Source organism: Poecilia mexicana, unplaced genomic scaffold, assembly GCF_051168715.1.
Source record: "Poecilia mexicana isolate PSO_F unplaced genomic scaffold, ASM5116871v1 scaffold_9, whole genome shotgun sequence".
Taxonomy (NCBI): Eukaryota; Metazoa; Chordata; class Actinopteri; order Cyprinodontiformes; family Poeciliidae; genus Poecilia; species Poecilia mexicana.
Window position 1 is genome coordinate 28,326,471 of NW_028263378.1, and position 21,741 is coordinate 28,348,211.

Consider the following 21,741-nt stretch of genomic DNA (forward strand, 5'->3'; position numbering starts at 1 on the left):
AGTACGCCTTCATGTCTTTAAATACATTTATTTATTTTTTCTCTGAACAGAGCCAAAAACACATTTCAGCGTTAAAGAATACCTCTAGATATTGTACAATTTACCAAACCATTGCACAGATAAAGAATAGATATACAGATTTTTATTTTTTTTTTTTACAGATTTATAAGGTAATCTATGCGCATAATAAAGTAAAATGTTTCACATAGGAGAGCCTGCACAGCAAGATGGACAGACATGACTCCCTTACATTCCTCTGATAGACTCCTGGCAAAACACAGTGCACAACAGGTCAGTGGAGCCCTGAAGACGAACGAAAAGAAAAAGTTTATCTAGTAAACTAACTTTTTCATAAAAGGGCAGCGGATTGATCTAAGCAGAAGTAACAAATTGCCAAATATCTCCATTTATGTACAGCCTTAAGGTCATAATCAACAGGCTGAGGACAGGAGCTCTGGCTCCCTCTGGTGGCAGGTAAGTGGAAGGGCAGTGCTGAGCTGCTGAACCAAAAATTAACACTTTGTAAAAATGTAACTACTGTGGCGGCTTCTGTTGCGATACTGTTGAGAGTAGGAGGAAAAACTACGTAAATCATAAGCAACGAGCTCCCGAGCTGAGGCACGACACCGAACAGGACAGGAGCCTAGCAACGGCAACCATGGCAACAGCGAAGAAACTCTTCAGCTACTTTTCTTTTACACTCGTTTTTTTCGCACATGGCGATAATGATTTTTTTTTTTTTGCCTGACAAAAACTACTAAAAGGACACCAACATATATTTTAAAATTACAGCAGAGTTAGAGAGTTAATAAATAAATAACTTGAGAAAGATGACGTCTCGAATGACATCAATAAATAATCAAATTCAATTCAAACACCGGGGAAAAGTGATGTCTGGGTGACATACTTGGAAAAAACTAGAAGATGGTATATAAAATAAACATAAACACCTGGAACACGTTTAAAAGACACTATTTACCGCCCTTTTCCTTTCCTGCTACTACACCAAATGCAGTTTATGTATTGTTACAAATATTGGTTTTATTCCATCGTAATAACAGAAGTCATCTAGTTTTAGTTAGAAAGACTAAATGGTCCTTTGAAAAAAATCGTTATCTAAAACACCGTCAGTGTAAAAGAATTTACTTAGATTGCTAATCATTTTATTTTAACTATAGAAACACATAATCTTAGAAGATGTTAGTTTATTTTTTCTGTGATAAATTATTTCCAATGATAATTAGATGTCTTTAGAGAAGGATGGAAAAAACAAACTGTGAAAACTACATTTCCTCTATTGAGTAATCTTTTAGTTCACGTTCTAAAAGATATTTCAGCAAAAAAAAAAAATAGGCCAACAGTAACAGGAATACTTTGGTATACTCTAGTAGAGCTGCACAATATATCGAATCACGTTAGTCGTGTAATTTCAAAATCACAAAAGATATTTGATACGATATTACATTTCTGTTACCAGGCATTGATGCTTCACCATGGGAAAAAAGAAAATGCTTTGCTGCCCTTGATTCCCACACCTGGTACAGATTTTAGTGAAAGCAATTCAAATGGGTCGGAGACATTTCAATGTTTGAAAGGAAACCAAAGTAAATGTGAGTTTCTATGCTACAATCCTGTACAATAATACTTGGATTGCATGTTTTTGTTACGTCATGCTGCCTTAGATTCCTAATAGAAAAAACAAAACAAAAAAACAGGGAGGCTACAAATTAGCATTTGGCAGATAATGGAGGGACATATTTAAAAAACGGCAAATATCATCTTAACATGTCTAATGTTTTATACTCATAGAAGTTTGGCAAAATTCTGATGCCAAATGATAAAAAAAAGAAGTAATCAACTTAGGAATGTCGCTACCAGAATAAAGCAAAAGAAAAAAAAAGGAGATAATTAAGCCGATACTTCAAAACTGGTTGCACAAGGTGCTTGTATAAAATGTAGAAGAGTGAAATACTTAAAACAGCTACAGGTAAACCCAAAGGACGATCAGCATTGTGTATGCTGTTGAATCAATTACGACAGGAAATATCTCTGTGTGCGAGTCTACAAATGTTTCTACCCTCCAAAAATTGGATCCTAGTTAAACGAATAAAAATAATCAAGGTGGAACATAAATAAAAGAGCTAAATTAATACAGATGTTTTAATAAATTCCAGACCGCACAAGAAAGCCAATAAATCCGTCGGCTGTGGCAAATAACGGCTTGAGCAGCTGTGGATTGGGCCTAACTCAGTACAGATGTGTCATAGGCATTTTCAAAATTCTGAGCTCAGGTTAGAACAAATTATATCTAGGAAGGCATAAATAAATCATGTGGAATATCTGCATTAGCTAAAGAAAAAAACCATATCTGTGAACACGTATTGCCTTTTCTGTAGGGCATGCTAACCTAAACACCTGCTGGCGTGCCTATTAAAGTGTCCAGACATGCTACCTCTAAAGAAACCAAATGCCACAGGAGCTTATGCTTTACTATCAAATCACACTTGGCATAAATAACACATAAAATGACTGATAAACCTAGAGGAATGAACACATACAGTATTGGCAAGGTGCAACGTTAGCGGATGTGCCTTAGCCCAACATGCTAACATCCTTACTGAGGTTCAGTGTATGAACTTTGTGAGCAGAGTGTCTCTGCTGTGACGCTGCCGAACGACACACAGGATCAGAAATGGCAGTGCAGGAATCATTGTGCCCCCAAATATTTTACTATTCCAACCGCCTTAGCATTCAAGAGGTGAAATAAAAAACAACCTTCAAACAGGAAGTTGGCTGCACTAAAAAAAAAAAAAAAATCTTTAACCCTTCCATGGTATGAAGAGGTGTTATTTTTACCCCACGAGCTTTTTACCCAGCGCGCGGTCCGGTACGGTGCCCCACGTGCGCTTTCACGAGGTTTGCTTGCTTGTTTGTCTGTTTTTCAGGAAATGACCATCTTCCCTGCTGTCCGACCGTGACATCTGCCACGTCCTCCTGAGCGTCGCGCTAACACCGCAGGAGAGTTAAAAAAAAACAATGAAAGCTAGCAAAGAGGTGAGAGTGAGGTCTCTAGCCTACAGAGAGAGTTTTTTTGAAAGCACGGTTGCTTTAGGAATCTATGTGACTGAAAGGTTTGGTTGGAATTCAGGCGTCTACATGATGATGTGATGATAATGATTTGGCCAAGCATGAAAGGCTTGGAAATGACTGAACTGAAACAAAACAACATAACAAAAAGACACAAAAATTCACACAACTGCCTGAATAAAACAGACATTAAGACACAATAGAACATCTGAAATATAAAAACCGTCTCTATAAATAGTAACAATCAAAAGAAAATGTAGCTAGACATTTGTGTGAGGGTGACGCTGAAGTAACTACAGTGTGTTAACAGGGTTTAGAGCACTGCTTTAGATAAAAAAAAACAGAAAGACGTCGTACGATAAAATATTAACACACGTGAGCCGATAATATTGAGGAATATTGTGTAAACAGGCAGAAATGTACGTCTGACCAACAGTGTTGATTAAAAAAACAAACAAAAAAAAAACTAAATATAATCGGCTACACAGATAATGAGGGGCTGGACTTTAACCGAAGCTGAAAACACTGGCGTCAGAATGGTGATCCACAGAGCAGACAAGCACAGAAACACAACGCTCCAACCCAAAATAAAATGGAATGGCCCAAAGCTGAATGTTTTTTTTTTTTTTCTTCCTTTTTCTCGGTTTTCATTGATGTGTCCTCGCTCACAAATAAACACAGGTTCTATGAGGGCGCCGCTGGGCTAGGCGGCCGCCTCGGCGGCTCGCAGCAGACCCTTCTCTGTCAGATGAGCCTTCAGGGAGTTGAAGATGTAGAGCTGCTGGTCGGACCGCAGGGCCAGGAGCTGTTGGACCACCTTACTGGGGTTGGGGCCCCTGTGAGGAAACAAAACAGGAGTCAAATGTAAATATTCTGAAGAAGAAAAAAAAATAGAGGTGAGGGGCCTTTTCCTTACTGCAAAATGTCAAATATGAAGCAAAGATGAATGTGTGATGTTGAAATCAGACCGTTTTGACATTGACGGGCCTCTGATCTACAAAGCCGTATTACTGTCATTGTAGATGGAAATTTAATCCTTTTCTTGCCCCCAAAATTTGGAGATTAATCTAAGAAATTTTGCAGAAAAAAATCTGAAATTTCCTTGTTTTTCCAAGGAAATTTCTGAGATTAATCTCAAAGTTTCTCAAAGTTTTTCTAGCAAATTCTCAACTTTTCAAATTCAGACATTTACTTGTTTTCAGATCGACTGAATGAGCAATGTTAACGCGTCAACATAAGCTGCTTGTCCAGTGTTCATATTTCAAAAACAGAAAAGCATAAATGTAACTTTCATCCCACAACGGACTCTGTTCGGACCACTTCTCTCTGCTGTTTTGATTCAGCACCGCCATCTTTGTTTCTGGTTCCGCTTCACGATGGCCAGTGGTGCCCTCTAAACAAAGGACTTGCAGCTAATTTGACTCTAATAAACCACTAAAAGATAATTAAGTGTACGTCAGTTAATTCAAGTAGATGCATCTGACTAAGCCTTAGGATGCTGCTGCTGCTTTCTAGTTAGTTTTGCCACATATAAAGAGAATCAACGTGAGTTCAGACAGAAAAAAGGCACATCGCTAATAAACATTGTTCATTAAAACAAACAAGTAAAATAAATGAATCACAATTGTGGGGATATCCAAGATAAAATTCAACATTAAACAAAAAAAAATCTGTTTGTGTCTGAATGTGACAGTTTAAACTTTCACTGTGTTTTAGAGTTCACATGTGAGTTTACCTGATGAAGCTGGCAATGTAGACATTGACGAATGTGGCCATTATGTACTGGCAGTCAAATCTGTCCATAATGCCTCCGTGACCCGGTATGGTGTTGGCAAAGTCCTGAAAGGAGAGAAGACGAGCTTTCAACGTGTGCTGAAGTTCAAACATGACGCAGATACACGGCTGCAAACAAGCGGTGAGTGAAAGTGGTTCATTCAGATGGTGAGAGCCTCCTGAGGACGTTCTACCTTGATCTTAAATGCTCTCTTGAAGCCGCTGGCGAAGAAGCCACCGAAGGGCCCCACAATGGAGGCGAAGGAGGAGAGAGCGATGCTGTGGATCTGGAATGGATACAGACGCACGGTGGTCTGTGGACACAAGAGGACAAGGTTGGAGGCAGACAGCCACAGCCAATCGGGAGCTGGTTTACAGAACCCAACATCTGTTTAACATGGAGGGTCAAAGGTTGTCCTCCATTTCCTAGGACCTGTTTGTTCTTAATCTTGGCTTTAGCAGTTTAACTATGTCCCGTGTGACCTCTGTGGGCTGGTGTGGAAAGGTTATGGCTGTATTACAGTTATGAAATGTGTTATGGATCTGAAACAGTCCCATGTCACTTTAAATGTCACTGCTGTGGCCGTTTCCTCTGAGAGCCCCCACGCTGTTTGCTTACATCAGCAAAAACTGATACAACTGAAATCAACAGACTCAAAACATAGAGCCACAAGAGGAATTGATTTTTTCACTTCAACACCGACGAAAATGTCAATTTTATCTCCCACAATAAAAAAAAAAAACAAGAAATGACAAACAGGTGTGATGTTGTTGTGGCTCACGCAGGCTGCATGCGTCCTGACGACAGACTGGATATTCTCTTCAATGCCCTGTAACTGTCTGTATTTGGGTGGTGTTGTCATTTATTACAGTAGTTCCTCTCTTCCTTGTTATCTGTACAGTAGAAGGCCATCATGTTCCATGTTTACCTCTGGGCTACGGTTTCCCCTCTTCCGTCTTGTTCACACTGTAAAACCTTTATGCTTATTTTTGTTCTGATTTCCCAGATTGTCAGCGCTTCTTCCCAGTCGGCCATGCTTGTTTACTTTGAACTCATGTTTGATCTCGAGAGGTTTTGCCAGATTTCCCACCTGACATCTGAATGTTGGTGAGTGAAATCGGTTGTACGACCAAAACCTGCTGCACCTGCGATTTTTTTTATTTATTTTTTTATCACCATGTCTGGTGGAATCTCTTTGTAAATCTTGCCATGTGAAGCAGGCATTAGCTGGCTTACGAATGTTTCCTGGCTATTTTTGTAAGACTGTTGTTCCATTAGGGATACGGTCATCATACCCATCCGGTGACAGACTCCAGGACTCCTGGCAGGGTGTATTCCTGCAGCTGAAACAGCTCTGATGGCTCACAGTCCACCTGGAAACGGTTGGAGTCGTTGTTGAACTCCACAGGACAAACAAAGTAGCGGTATCCAGCCATGACGTAGGAGAGCTGACAGGAGGAGGAGGACACTACAGTTACAGTACATGACTTTTACAAGACTTCAGAAGTCCTAGAAGACTTTAGTTTTAAATTAGAGATTAAATGTTCGTCTCACCATGATACCAAACACAATAGTGGCGAATAATCCACCAATAAATCCCTCCCATGTCTTCTTAGGCGACAGCTGCAACAGACAAAATCAAACATTCATATGACGTCACGTCTGGCTCAGCATACTTTATGTAACTCAATTTGTTTTTGACTGAAACTGATCCAGTGTGAGGGCTGACGATAAATTGTCCCAGAAGTTATCGCAATAAACGATAATATTGTCTTGAGACAATTTTCAAGTAATATAATAATAATGGTACAATAATGTATGTAGATAACCTCAAAGGTCAGCAAACTTTAATTTTTAACTAAATTCACACTGGAACTTATGACTGCATGTTAGGGCCATGGAGTACATTTCTGCCAAATATCTCACATTTTTGAGACTAATCAGGAAAAAGTTTTCCTTGCAAAAGTTGAAAATTTTATAGAAAAAAAAACTAAAATTTTGGAACAATCTCAAAACTTTTCTAGAAATTTATAGAAATGTTTTGAGCTTCAAAAGTAAAACTTTTTTTGACTGTTTAAAGTCAAACTTTCAGTTTTTATTCTTTGTACTCTGGTAGCCAAGCAACAACATTTTGTTGCCAAATTTACTCTCATATCTTTATGGAGTGACAATAACGTAAGTGTAAGTCTAAGATTAATCTCAAAATCTGAGTTTTTTTGGTGCAATTTACTATATATATATATTTTTTTTCTACAATGACCCCAATATGCCGTCATAGGAGCTGGAAGACATTTTAAATATCTAAACCAAATAACCAAAACAACCCAAACAACAAATGAAATGGACATTAAAGTCTCTTCCAACAAAACATCCTTCAGAAAGCGGGACAGTTGAGACCAAATCACCAAACTGAAGACTTTTGTCATGCAGTCTGAATGGAGACCCAAGAAAAAAAAACAAAAAAACAATCATGCTAATGGAATATATCGAGCTCATTTTAATTTATCATTCGATTAATTGATTTATGGCGACAGGCCTCCCAGAAACATCTAATAGATGAACAAATTTAAATGTTTTCATGCTACCTTAATGAGCGGCGTTCGGCCGAAGAAGAAACCAAACATGTAGGCCATGATGTCGTTGCAGATCACACAGGAAATGGGAACGATGAACCTGTTAGGAGGAAAAAAAAACCCTGAGCTCTATCATCTGAATCACCGCAGAGAAAAACAAGACGAGCTAATTCGGGTTCAACTCCACGAGTGGCATCGAGACGACTCACCAGATCATCCCCTCAAACAGGTTGTGGATGATGAGGTGGGACTGGGTCACTACGATCAGCAGAGTCACATGGGTCCAGCCAAACTGAGGACAGAACAAGAAGAGCTCTGAAAAAAACCAAACCAAACTGCAGCGCACAGCTGGAAATGTATTCATTTTCCTCTTCAAAGCAACAGGTCAGAATTATACAAGCTTGAATTTACACATAAATCTCTATTAATATTAGCTGAAGCTCAACTGCAGACGTTCTGAAGCTGCAGAGCCGTTTTACTGTCAGTGACTGGTTTACTGCGATCTGGCTGTTCGCTTATTACACCACAAAAGAAAAAATTTAAGGCAGAGAAACTTTCTGATTAAAATAATGCTGCCATAGCAACACCAACACATGTGCAGTTGTTACTTTTCATCTCAGGCCACAACTGATATTCTCTGGTTTTACATTTTAAATGTTGGAAATTTGGTAGTTTTAAAGAATTTGGAACACAATTGAACATAATTACAATTTTTATGTGTGAGTTCCTGCTCAGTTTGAAATCACAACGTTTATTTTTGTATTTACCACGTTAAAACTCAAAATTCACTTTCAAAGTCCTAATTATGACTTCTTGTAATTATAACTTTAAAATCTACAATTCTGACTTTTGTTCTTGCAATTATGACCTTTGAACTCACATTTCTGAAAAATCCCAAACTAAAAATCCAACTTATTACCTTGTAGTGTAGAAATGATGACAAACTCAACTCTGACATTTATTCTCTTAATTATGACACTCGATTCTCCTAATTATGACTTTAAAACTCACAATTTTGACTTGTTCTAGTAACTATGACTCAACATGCTGTGAATTTGGACTTAAAGTAGAAACTATGACATGAAAAACTAAAAATCATTACCTTCTTTCTCCAAATTATGATTTTATGAAACTCAAAAAAAATTATGATCAAGTCAAAACCATGACTTTTATTTCTGTATTTATCACTTTGAAACAGGAAATTATGACTTTTTTTTCTCACAATCAAGACTTCCTGTTGGGCTTTTGTTTTTTCTTTCATGGAGGAAATAGACTTCCATATGAAATTGATGAAACCTTCATTTTCAATGCATTGTTGGCATCAGGACTTTATAAATGCAGGTGCAGAATGACAAATTATTGACACCAACATGACTCCATACAAATGTCTTACTAAATAACCAAGATGCAGATTTTGGTCATTGCTCTTGCTCTAACTAGGACTGAAATCATCATTAGGAAGATTTCCTGTCCCAGCTCGCCTCATCAATAACGCAGCCCACCGGGGGGGACGGCAGGAAGAGGCGGGGCCAACACTCACCATATAGAACTGAAGGCGGTAATGTTTCTTCACCAAGCTCAGCACGAACATGCAGAAACCTGCGAGAGCAGAACAACGATGAACACACGTAAAGGAGGAGACTAAATCGTTCACAAATGAGGTCATCTGAGGTCAAACTAAATTTAGCTTGACCCGTTTCAGGCGCCAACGTTAGGGGCCCTCGGCTTGTTGTTTCCGTGGCCGATGTGAGGAGAGGACGCTGAGACGCAAAGACAGACAGGAAGTGCTCTGAAAATAGACTTAAGGAAATACGAATGGAGTTTGAGATTTAAAAGTTTAGTGGAAAACAGCACTGTGAAATAGTTTTCACATTCGTAGGAAACTTCAGTTTCGTCTTCAACTTAGGCTGGGAAAAAAAAAAAAAAGTTTAGGTGTTTCCTTCCCGCCTCCCCACATCCTGTTTGACGCCAGTCAGAAGCTGCAGCAGCGCTGAGTTACTAACTGACGCTGTGCAGCTCAGGAAGTGGGACTGAAGGTTTCGCTCAGTGCCAGAAACGACTGATCCAACTTTCACAGCCTCACATTTTCACAGACGATGCAGGTCAAGATTTAAAGAGAGAGAACTCAGCTGCAATTAAAAGCGTGTCGAGGTGTGACTCTACCAGCTTTGCATATACAGACAGGGTGGAATGAGAATGTCCATTAACAGTTTTCAAAGTTCTGCAATAGGATCTAGACTTTGACTGGGCCATTCAAGCATATTACTACCACCTGGTCATGTGCTAGGTTTGCTGCCTGTGGCTTTGAGGCCCCTCCTCTGTGGTTCTTACAAAAACAAATAGGAAATGTTTGTTGCTACTGGTATAAAGGCAAAAGGCTTTACTGTTTCTTCTGTACGTTTTTTCATGCAATAGTCTCTCTCCAACAGAACACGGCCGATGGTACATGGCCTTTATTTGTGGAAAGGGCTCACTCTGCTGGCCTCACTCTAGAAAGTAAAGGGTTTCCCCACTGATGTAAAAGTTGTTCTAAAATCTTAAATTAAAAATATAAAATTTTTGTTGCATATTAGGGCTGCACAAAATTGGAAATGACAAAAAAAATGAAATTGCAATTTCTTTTTATCCTGTCATGTATTTATTTATATGAAAAACTAACATGTTCCAATTATGCTCCTATTAGTGCCTGAAAAATATTACAAAATATTACGATGACGATATTCGTTGCACTATACGCCCGTTTTCTTTCTCGTCTCTTTAACATTTGCAGTAACACTGTTAGTCCACTAACATCTGCATGTTCATAACACTTAGAGCTTCGTAGCCAAGAAATAATACGCTTCAAACACTGCTTTGTATATTCATTTTCCACATATTTACATTGGAATCACAATACATTCACCATATATTGTGCAGCCTTGTTGTTGTGTTCAACATGTGGCCCGAGGGCCGTTTGCAGCCCATGGATTGATTTTGTGAGGACAAAAATTAAATAGATTAGATCAAAATTTTGATTTTAATTAAAATCTCCTTACAAAAAAATGTTAGAAGCAACAAAATTTAATAACCTTTTCCAAATGTTCTGGTTTCTTCTATTGTCATGGTAACTAGGACCACATTTACTCATTGACTTTATGCTATAAAACACACTTTGGTGCAGCCAAATATGCTTTTAATTGCTGTAAAAAAGTTGACTGAATACAGCAAATATTTTCAAATAAAGACCGACCTAAATCCTGTTTTTATTGCTGAGAACAAATGAAATATTTTTTTCCAGTTTTCCTCAAATCGAGTCCAAAATAATAAGCAACCCGGATGCATTTCATTCCCATTTCTGCTAAAACGCAATTAACTTTTTTTTTTCACTTTCTTTTCTAAAACAGGAATTACAAATGACAGAAAATATTTTCAAAAAGTGCCTTTTTTTCTCCCAATCATCCGTTCTGGGAGTCGTACGACAGACTGGTAGTGCCAGGTTACAAGAATTTTTGTTTAATTGCGAGAATATAGTCATAATATTTACAGAATAAAGACAAAGACGTAAAACGGTTTAGAAAAACGGTAACTGCTATCCTGGGAAAACACAAACACCCAGAAAATAACCCTGTCCACGATGAGAAACTCAACCCCCGGCATGACGGAGGGATTCCCGCTCAGCTTTCCGCTCCGGCCGTACCTGTGAGGTAGAGCGCGAAGGAGATGAAGCGGTGGTATTTGCTGAGGATGCGAAGAGGCTCCTCTCTCTGCACCAGCGTGAAGAAGTAATCGGTCACCGTCTCGCCGTAGAAGAAGTAGTTCACGCACAGCAAGAAGTACCTGCAGGACACGGGGTGGCGGTTAAACACGGACCAATCAGAGGTCGCCACGCCTGAAGAAAACCTGGACGGCTCACATGCGTGTGGTCTGCGACAGACTTTTGTTTCCCAGCAGGTTTTTTTCAGGCTTGTGGCATAAAAATAGCTGCAGGGTTTCCTACTGCTGCTAAAACTCAAACCTGCTATTAGCTACGGATTTACAAAAACATGTCTTTTCAATATTTATTAAAACTGTCACTATGTCGAGACAGATGATTGGTCAAAAAAAAAAAGAGACAATCAATCAAGAGTCAAGAAGCGGGTCTTAGCGTTGTTAATCAACCTTGGTTAGCCGCTGCTGCAACTGACCGTTACAGGAAAACTGTTTACATGCCTTCATCGCTGGCTATGCTAACTAGCATCAGCATTAGTGGAAGGCTACAATGTGGTGAAACAGCTGTTGCTTAGCTAAGAGCAAGCTGGAGGGGGTGAGCACGAGAGTGATTGACAGCGCTAAGGCCCTCCTCCTGGCTCTGATTGGTTGTTTCTGAATGGCGTAATTCTGCAGTTTGTACTTGGAGAACGCAGATTTTTTCCCAAATTGTCTGTCTTATACTGTCATGACATATTGATAATTGCAACAAAAATGTAAAAAACATATATACATATTTTATATAAAAGTCACATACTGCAGCTTTAAGGAACAATCTACAACGTGAACAAACTACAAGAGGCCAGAAAACAAACCTCAGGACATCTGCGACGTAAAAAAATTTAGACAATATAATGAGAAACAAACCGAGACGGCTCATTTTGTTAGATGTTCATATTTTATCGATGCAGGCCTCACCAGCTCAGCGTCCGGAACCAGGGCAGGTCATAGGAGTGGTACACGTTGTACCCGATCGTGATGATTTCATGGAAACACTTGATCTGAACGCAGAGGACCTGAATAGAGAGAGAGAGAGAGAGAAACCGTCGCATTAAAAACTGACTTCTAAAGGTTTATATTAGGAGGAGTCAGGCTTTGAAAGGTTTACATTACATCAAAAGAATGAAAAAAAAAAAAGAAAAAGCTTTCCGGTTTCCTCAATATTCAAACAAGAGCAGAACAAGTGTAATATTTATTTCTACCATGAGCTCTGTTGGGTTGTAAGGTTTGCATCAAGCTTAACCAAATGCAATAAAATCCTAAAAATGCAACAACTGGAGGAAAGTGAAACATGGCTGGAGGAGGAGCAGGAGAGGCCAGGATTAACCGTGCAGAGGGATTTTAGTTGCTATGCGGAAACCTCAGCAGGAGCTTCTTAAAGAGACGGAGGTCCATTTTCGAGCCGTCAAATTGCGAAGTCAAACGACAATTGAGAAAATCACAAAACAGACAGAAGTAATGTGAGGTAGACAGAGCAGGTTTACATCAACAGTATTTCAGATATTAAAAAAAGAAACTAATCAATAATTATTGTTATCGACCGATATGCAACACTTGTATCATGATACGTTTTCCAGCCATATCGTCTAGTCCCAGTATCCTCCTGTTCCTGTGACTTCAGCAGTTTGTAATGCGATGGCCCAAACCATGTTTATGGTTTTATCAGATTTTGAGGATCTTCCTGCTGCCTGGAGAAAACCAACTCATTTATTCTGTGTGGTGCAGCTGGTTAGTCCCATAAACAAATTCACACGTTTGCATGTGAATGGGTGAGGCCGGGTCAGGGGCTTTTCTTACTGGTTTCATATTTCGTAACTCCAGCAGGTGGAACTACCAGGCCTCTGTTCTGCTGCTCAAAGCGAAGGCTGAGCACGTCCAAGACGGTTTGATCTGCAGTTTCTAATTTTTGATGCGTGAAAACTCCAGAGGTTTGGTTGGTACTCACAATCATCATGAGCACCATGGGGCCCAAGTAGATGATAAGGAAGAAGAAGGAGATCATGGCTAGTGTTAGGATGCCTCGTACCCACCAGTTCTTCCATCTACGGGGAAAAAACAAAACAAACAAAAAAAGGTTTCAGCTTACAAAAGCGCATCCAGAACAACAAGGAGAACTAAATGTGTCCGACTCTGAGGGTGACCTTGAGGAGAGTCCAGACAGGGCCTTGTTGAGAACCTCGGGGGTGTCGTCAGGAGGGACCGGCACCTCGGGGACTCCCGAGTCCACCTTGGACTCGTCGGAGACGCCATCTTTGTCTGCTTTCAGCTCGCTGTCTGAGCCCTTTGAACACACACACACACACACACAGGAGAAATAAAACAGGCGTGAAGGCCATCAATGTTGACCTTTTTGGATTTAGAAAGCCTTGACACTAAAGAATCGTATTACAAATGACAATGTTTTTTAAAAGCAATGGGGCTGATTGCTGTTCCATGTGGGCGATACAGTTGTCCAGTAGAAGAGTAATAAATTGTTCTTATCACTTTAGACTGTAATCAGAATAGTACAACAAAATATTGTGATACAACTTTAAGTTCATATCTCCCAATCCTAGAAATTCTCAGCTTAAAGATGTTTCATTGGTTTATTTGGAACAGTCCACCGAGCGACCGCAGCAGGTTATTTATTACACTACACAGTATGAAAACACAATGTTTTAGCAAAAACAGGCGACTAACTAGGATGCTACACATCACCCTAACAGTAGATGGTTTACTATTTACAACAAAAGCACACACTTCTAATATTTTAGACTAACAACTGTTGCTTTTGTAGCTATAATAGCTCCAGTTAGCATGCTAGCTCTAGAACTGTGAACAGTCAGCCATGTGACGCAGGACAGGAAAGTGCGGACGTTCAGTTAAAATGTTTTTATTTCTGACCAACCAAAAAGTCTCGTACATGGAAAGAAGCCATGGAGCTAAAAGCAGGTCTGATTTTATCAGTGCGTCTGTGTCTGATGTTTGCGCTCCAGTTACTGGCCTGCTGGGGATTACGCTACTGGCAACAATGTCCCATTAATCACCTTTTCTCCTTTTTTGGCGTGTAATTGGACTAGAGGCAGGTGACGGCCTGGACAGGTTATCATCACAGAGCGACACAGAGACACACAAGACCGACAGCCGTGCATGCAAAACCAACTGACCTCATTCTGCCTGTCGTCTTCATTTCTGCTACTGAAAGGAATGGGCCTTACTGGAAAGTTTTAATTCGACAAACCAGTCAAACAATTTACACAAAGAATAAAAAAACGTGAAGACTGGAAGTGGGCTGTTGTGTTCAGAGAATTACAACTTTCCATGATGAATCTCATAACTTTCTACATCAAATCTCAAATGTTATATATTGATAAAGTTAAAAGCTAGCTAAAGAGAAGCTAATATGCAGAACTATGAGAGGGAAAAACACTTAAAGACATATGGAGCATGCATATACAGTATACACAGTGTTCATTTTGAGACGAAAGTGAGAAGAAAGTGTTTTGTTCAGACTGAAATCTAGTTTAACAAATGAATGACATTGGATTGTCCATCAGCGTCAATAAGCCAGAGGAAGCACTAAAATTAGCCAAGCAGACCATCAGGGCAGCGCTGTGCGTGGGAAGCGAAGCGCCGACAGAGAATCTCCCTCCATATTGTTGAGCTGTCAGAGCCGTATGTTGACTGAACGAGGCCTTAATGAAACACAGAGACGTGTCACTCCAAGGTTAATAAATATGAATTATGGATGTCCGCACACCCAGAGGGAAGCCCTGCATCTTAATGTTACGGGATTTGTTTTTCTAATAATGGAAATTTATGTCAGTTTAAGGAAAATACGTATCAAAACAACATTATGCAATGTCCCGTACAGCGCGCGCACACACACACGCGCACACACACACACACACACACACACACACACATACACACACACACAGTCGCTAAACCCTTTTCCATGTGCTGGTTTCTATGGAGACAATATCTGCCATTCAGGATGCTGGAGTTAAAAATAGGAACCCCTTTCAATTTATACTCTCCTCCCCTTTCATGTTGGCAAGTCTCTTTTCTTTTTTTCTTAAGTGACCAATCCATTAGCAAATGCTGCATCCTGAAACCATCAACGCCTTCTTCCCAGATCAATCTGGAAACCAATAAACTGGCTCATATTTGACATGCTTTAATTGAAATACGAATTATTCAATTTCTTTCATAACTTTAAACCGTCTCATTTCAAATTTGTCAAGAGAAAAATAAACGAACCACCACCGAGAGTTTCTTCATTTGTTAGGTCGATGTCCTTCAGCGCAAATTTTTAATTACAGAGTCCACCGCTGCTACCGGAGCACAATGCATGCTGGGTGATGATGATTAGGCATTTCAGTCAAGTTAAATTAGTGCGCTACCAGCAGTAAATATACTGATCCCCACCCACATGAAAAGCTTCCTGAAGACCCACAGCTGTGTGCTCAGTGTGACGCTCAGCCTCAACGCAACCTAGAATTTAATTTTGATGATTTTGGGCTCGTTTCATAGTAACTCTGTCTTAGGAATAAGAGTTTCTTCTGTACACTGGACTGTAGTTCTTGATTAATTTCATTTCTGATTTGCTTTATTTTCCCTAGAGTTTTAAGATCTACTTTGTTTTTGTTTTTTTTTTTCTAGTTCGGCCAACTCTTGTTCCAAATTGTTTAATTTTTCTTGCTTAGTTTTTTTTTAAAAGAGATGATTTTGCAATTATTTTTCCCCTCAAGACAGCTTTACAGGCGTCCCATAGTATTACAGGGGAGACCTCTCCATTATCGTTGTCCTGCATGTTTGAATTTCTTGCCTTAACTCTTCTTTAATTTTGCCCTTGAGTATACTAGAGTTAAGTCTCCATAGAAACAGGTTTTTTGTTTAGTTAACATTTACTTTTAAGTGAAGTGGGCAATGGTCAGAGAGGTCCATCAGCCCAATATGACATTTTTCTACTCGGTCTAAGTCCTTGTTATACATAAAAAAATAATCAATTCTTGAATATGAATGATGAGCTGCAGAGTAAAATGTATAGTCCCTTTTTCTGAGGTTACATTCGCGCCAAACGTCACTTATCCCTAGCTCTTTGATAATCTTTCTGATCTTCTTACCTGTGCTGGAATTAACTCTGGGTTGTTTAGAGTTATCTTCTGAAGAATTCAGTCTTACATTAAAGTCTCCACCACAGATTACTATGCCTTGTGATTTAGTTATCATCATATCAAAGATATGTTTATAAAATGCCCACTGAACCTGGCAGGGCATACACAATATTGTATCTACCATCTTTGTCTTTATATTCATGGCTCATCTCAAATGTGACCCTTTGGGATATTAAGGTTGCCACCCCCCTTCTACGACCTGATTTATGTGATGCACTAAATACCTGATTAAAGCCCATTCTTTTAAGTTTACTATGCTCTACCTCTGAGAGATGAGTTTCCCTGAAGAATACTACTTCTGCTTTTTCTTTTTTCCTAATATTTTCGCCCTTTTTATTGGGTTATGAACTCCTTTTACATTACAAGTTGTGATACTAAGAGCTGATAATGAAGTCATAGATTGCATATTGCTGGATATTCAGAACGAGTAAAATAGATGTTTGCATTCTTTATCTCCCCTTTAACCTCTCGGAAGCCATCACCATTTTCTTGACGTGATTCTCTTAGCTCTTGGAGAATAGTTTGTAGATTAGCTGTCTCGTTAGCTGCTAATGATGCTTCCGAGTCCGAGAGGCTAGCCATACCTTCTTCATTCATTTCTTTTTCTCTTAACATCGATTTTCGGGACAACAGAGTGCTCCTTGATTTGGAATTGGGCATTCCGGCTCACTTTTACGTTTATTTTATATCCCGCATTTGTAAATAACCTTTGCTTTTTAAAATTTGTTGGGGAGCCACCTGGTTAAGCTGTCGCCATCTTGCTTGCTCACCCGGAAGTCCGGCCTGCCATGTTTTTGAATTTAAAAAAATATTTACAGTTGACAGAAAATTTGAAAATATCACTAGGTAATTATGTGGTATTATTCACAATACCTAAACACCAAATATAAAGTCTTAAAAAAACAAGGCGAGCATTAAAAAACAAACCTAAAGCAAATAAACAAACAACGCTAAGCCTGGCAGGGCCTGGTGGCCCGCCAGGCTTATAGTACACTTCGGGAAACCCTGTCTAAGAAGAGGTAACACATAATAATTTAATTTTAAATTAAAAGAAAACAGTGCTTTAAAGCTTTTTTTTTTTTTTCTTTCTTTAATAAAACGAGCTGCAGAGCTCAAACTTTAGTCAGGCGCTGCTTTATCTAGCCTGACTAGACTAGATGTCATTCTAGATATGGACGTGTGGCAACACCGAGGACCTGTTGAAAGACATCAAGTTTGCACTCACCACAACATGTGATCTGGTTAAACTAACACTGCAGCGCCTACAGTGGAATGGCTTAGATCAAATGGAAAAACGAAACAAAAAAAAAAATTACTCATTTTAAAAAGGTCTAGTCAAAGTCAAAAGCGGAACTTCAATTGAGAACATACATGTGGCAAGATAAAAAAAAACATGTAGTTCTAAAAGCAGCAGCAGTTAGAAGCTAGGGCTGCAAGTAATTGATTATTCTTTTAATTACTCTGATGACTAATCGAGTTAATTTGGTGCATTCTGCACTTTTTTCATTTAACCACTTCAGCCTTTTTATGTGACCTTAAAAATACATAAACAGATAAAACATTTTAGCACCTAATGCATTTGACAGGGTTTTTTTTAAGTGAACACTTCATCAACGTAACAAAAGATGCATCTGCAGCTGCTAAAAATAAAATAAAAAACACTAAAAGCTCAGCTCTTTCTGCTTTGGTGATTGTTTTACTTTTGGATAAACCAATCAGAAATCGGATAGCAAAAAGTGCTGAACAGGAGATTTTATTTTCTGAATTTGAACCAGGTGAAGCTAAAACTATGAGTTTTTAGTAGAAGAAAATAAGTTATTTTTTTATGCTAAATGCAAAATGTATAGATTTTTTGTATAGTTTTGGTTTAATTACTGCTGAGTGTGTTGTTTTTTCAGAAAATGGCCTTTTTTGAGTCTGTACGCTCCAACTAATGAGCGGTTAATAATTACGATGATTTAATAATCGATTCATCACAATTAATTGTTTCGTTCCCAGTTGTAATACAGGTACGGTTCCATAATATGTACGGGACAATTTGCAAGCTGATTTTCCAACTTGCAACATGAACCCAAATTAACTTCCTTTCCCGAGAGTCCGACAGCTGACGCCACAGGAATCCTGCTCGTGGTGTTTTGGACCGTCATCAACAATAAGAGAGACAATACTAAACAACAGCGATCTGCAGTGCTGATCGAGATTTTAATAAATGTAGAAGTACAATGTGTGAATAATGTCTTGAACTAGGCAGACTAAATATAAAACCATCTCTGGAGTTGCATCAGTGGAGGTCAGAACCATCAAACCGACTGATGGTCTCCACAGACCCTCCCTCAGCCCTGGTACTGAAATAGCCCTCACTGTTTGGTGGCGACTATAAGGAGAAGCTCTGGGTTGGGAAACTCTGCCGTCTTTCAGGAAATCCTATTGTTTGAATAAGACTGTCATGCTAGAAATACTTTATATGACATAACAAAGCGCCTTCTGGATAGCTAAAATTAATGACCGAACAATTTAACAATTAAGCTTTTTCCTCTCAAACATTACGTTAGATTATTGTTTGTTTTAAATGTGTCTTAATTTTATTGTTATATAACATACCTTAAATACTTTAGGCGGCAAAAACACAGCAATATTTTTTGTTGTAGGTATGATGCAAGTTTGTTTAGTTGCAATTTGGAGGATTTTTTATTTTTGCTTCAGTGATGCAGAAACAACAAAAAAATTGTTTTATTTTACAATAAACATTTTACAGTTAATAAGATTTAATTTTCTATGTAATATGTGGGGGGGATACATTATTATTCATATCTTAAATTCAGGTACCTTCATTTATGTTGCATCAATTCACAATAAATGTCATCTGAAGGCACTTTATAGTATAAATAAATAAAGTCATAAAGAGAAACTTGTGTTGGCTAAAATCAGAATCAGCACATCGGAGCTTTGTAAGAAATAGGTGATTGGTAGTCAGGGACAAAATCTATGATCAGTGCATCTGTAATCAAAAACATAAAACTATTTTGGATTTTTATTACAATAGCCATAAAAAAATAATATCAATATTAATAATGTTTGATGTTTTAGACAATGTAAAAGCAAATATATGGAAACATTTTTGTTGTTATTGTTGTTTATTCTGTTCTAGAACTAGTCTTAACTATAACCAAAATGCACTTTTTCCAGGTATTTCTACTTTCTGAGTTTAGACAGAATTAGGAGCAGAGAAGAAGACAGGAAACCAAGTTGATTAAACTGGGCGGGGCCGCTTTAGCTGCTCTCTGTGATCACGCGCCTCTAAACGGATCCATACCGCCGTCACTCCGGCGCCACGCCCCTTTATTGACTCGGATTAGGCATTAAGACACAGTCATCAGACTGGACAGTGTGAACACAAAACGCTTTCATAGCCCTTTAATGCGAATGAAGCGTGAATTGCATCATGCATGATGTAGGGTGTTTCTGGAGAAGTCCCACCAGTCAGGCTAAAGCTTCAAGCCCAGGCAGGCTAATGTTTCTCAAGGCACTAACCGTCTCACCAATCAGTTTATTTTAAGCTGTTTCTCCTTGCCAAGCTCAGTATCAAACCAAAAATAAAAAATAAATAAAAAAATAAAAAACACATGCTCCATGATTAATAAAGCCGTCATGACATTCAAAGCTATTTATCTGTGCTTTAGTGTAAAGCATGGGTTAAAAAACGTCCTATTTTGTTTATCAATTTAATGTTTTGATTTTCAGCTATGCGTGTTGTTTTTTCCAAGAAACGTTCACTCAGACAAACAGGGGCATCGACTAACGGAGAGTACAATTTGGTCATTTATATTTTTGAGCTTCTCGGTGGTTTCGAGTCGTTAAGGGAACAATTAAGATAATTTTCAAAGAGCTCTGCTCTGTAAATGAGATGAAACCAGATGAGCTCGTGAGGCTTGTTTCCAGCCACAGGATAACATCACCCCGCTAAGCGGCTACATGGTGTTAGCATCTGAGCCCAGGCTAGCGTTACCTTGTCCTCTGATGGCTGCTGCTCTAACGGAGGCTCGCCGTCTTTGGCTCCTCGATGCCGCAGCTCTGTCATCTTAGCGGGTGGAAGCCTGACGTTGACGGCCAAGGTCCGGAGGTTCCGACAACAGACTATTTGTTGGATAAACTTCTGGTAAGGTCTAAGCTAAATGTTGCACGGCAACACTTTTTCCCCCCCAACTCTCAAAGCGCAAATCAATGACAGGGAGATTTTCCGGTTTTCAAAATAAATGTAACGCAACTTTAAAGTGCTTTACAGTAAAAATAAAAGAACGACGTTAAAAGAATCACGATAAAAACATAAGAACAAAAGTATATGTCACATAAGAGGACAGGATTCTTGCAGCAGCTTTCTGGATTTTTTCCCTTTCTTTTACAGAGGCGTATGAATAATATTGAAATGGTCTAACCTACTGAAAATAAAAGCTAATATATTGTATAAATTCATTACACATCTAAGTCTAACATGCACAAAGAAATACTATTGGACATGTTAGTCATAATAGCTAATAAAAAAAGCAACCTTTTCCTTAATTTTGCTAATTCTAGCTAAACTCCAAAACAATTTCTAAAACAGTTTTAGAAGCTGCACATTCTGGTAAAAGCCATAATGCTCCACTTATGAAAGGGCCTCAACCACTTGACACAGACACAGACAACAATACTGAGACGAGTTTTTATTTTACCTACAAGTCAGGACACAATTAAGAAAAAACAGGTAATTTATTTACTTTTTTCACTTCATATGAACAAGATACAACACACCATTTAACACATTTTTACAATTATACAAAACCAGTCTAATGTAAGTTTCACATTAGCTTAAAGTGATAAAGGAATTCAGGTCCAGTTTATTTTGTGCTACACCCCACAGTTTTATGTATTGAGAAACATGCCCATGTTTTTAAGGGTTACGGTCATTGTTTGAAGTCTTTAAAATATACTGTCATTTCCACCGTTAACACTAGATGGCGGCAGAAGCTGTATAAAAGGCTCTACGTGTGGATGTGGTCGCTCTGCGGCCTGTTAGCATCCTTCAGACATAAATATTTAACAACCTACCGATGTTGCAGCAGGACGGTAGGGGAGAGAGCTCTCTGCTGCCCAAATACAACAGCTCGATAGGCTCCGACTGCAAACCGTCTCAACGTCTCAATATCCTCCATAACCCAGTCATAGAGCAGAATAATTTACAACTAACTAGTCTAGTGCACGAGTTCGACTTTGACAGCTCTTTGCATTATCAATAATACGGAAGTAAACTTGAAACATTCAAGTATTAGAGAAAAGTAGTGCTTCAAAATAGTGAGACAATATGATATAAAATTGTTTTGTTTTGTTCTTTGTTTTTTTTTTTCATTTAATTTATAGGATTTTTATGTGGATTGTGAATTTCATT

General features: G+C 38.7%; 1 protein-coding gene across 1 annotated transcript; it reads right to left on the reverse strand.

Annotated features, from left to right (window-relative positions):
• Positions 1 to 12: 12 nt before the first annotated feature.
• Positions 13 to 20,548, reverse strand: cds2 (CDP-diacylglycerol synthase (phosphatidate cytidylyltransferase) 2). Its single transcript, XM_015003025.2, has 13 exons — positions 20,326 to 20,548; positions 13,302 to 13,441; positions 13,106 to 13,202; positions 12,079 to 12,176; positions 11,111 to 11,250; positions 8,975 to 9,033; positions 7,644 to 7,726; positions 7,447 to 7,534; positions 6,416 to 6,484; positions 6,157 to 6,309; positions 5,055 to 5,174; positions 4,823 to 4,926; positions 13 to 3,923 (listed from the first exon to the last, which is right to left on the reverse strand). Exons 1-13 carry the CDS (start codon positions 20,395 to 20,397, stop codon positions 3,791 to 3,793), a joined length of 1,356 nt encoding a protein of 451 aa, XP_014858511.1. The 5' UTR covers positions 20,398 to 20,548; the 3' UTR covers positions 13 to 3,790.
• Between the last annotated feature and the right edge of the window lie 1,193 nt (positions 20,549 to 21,741).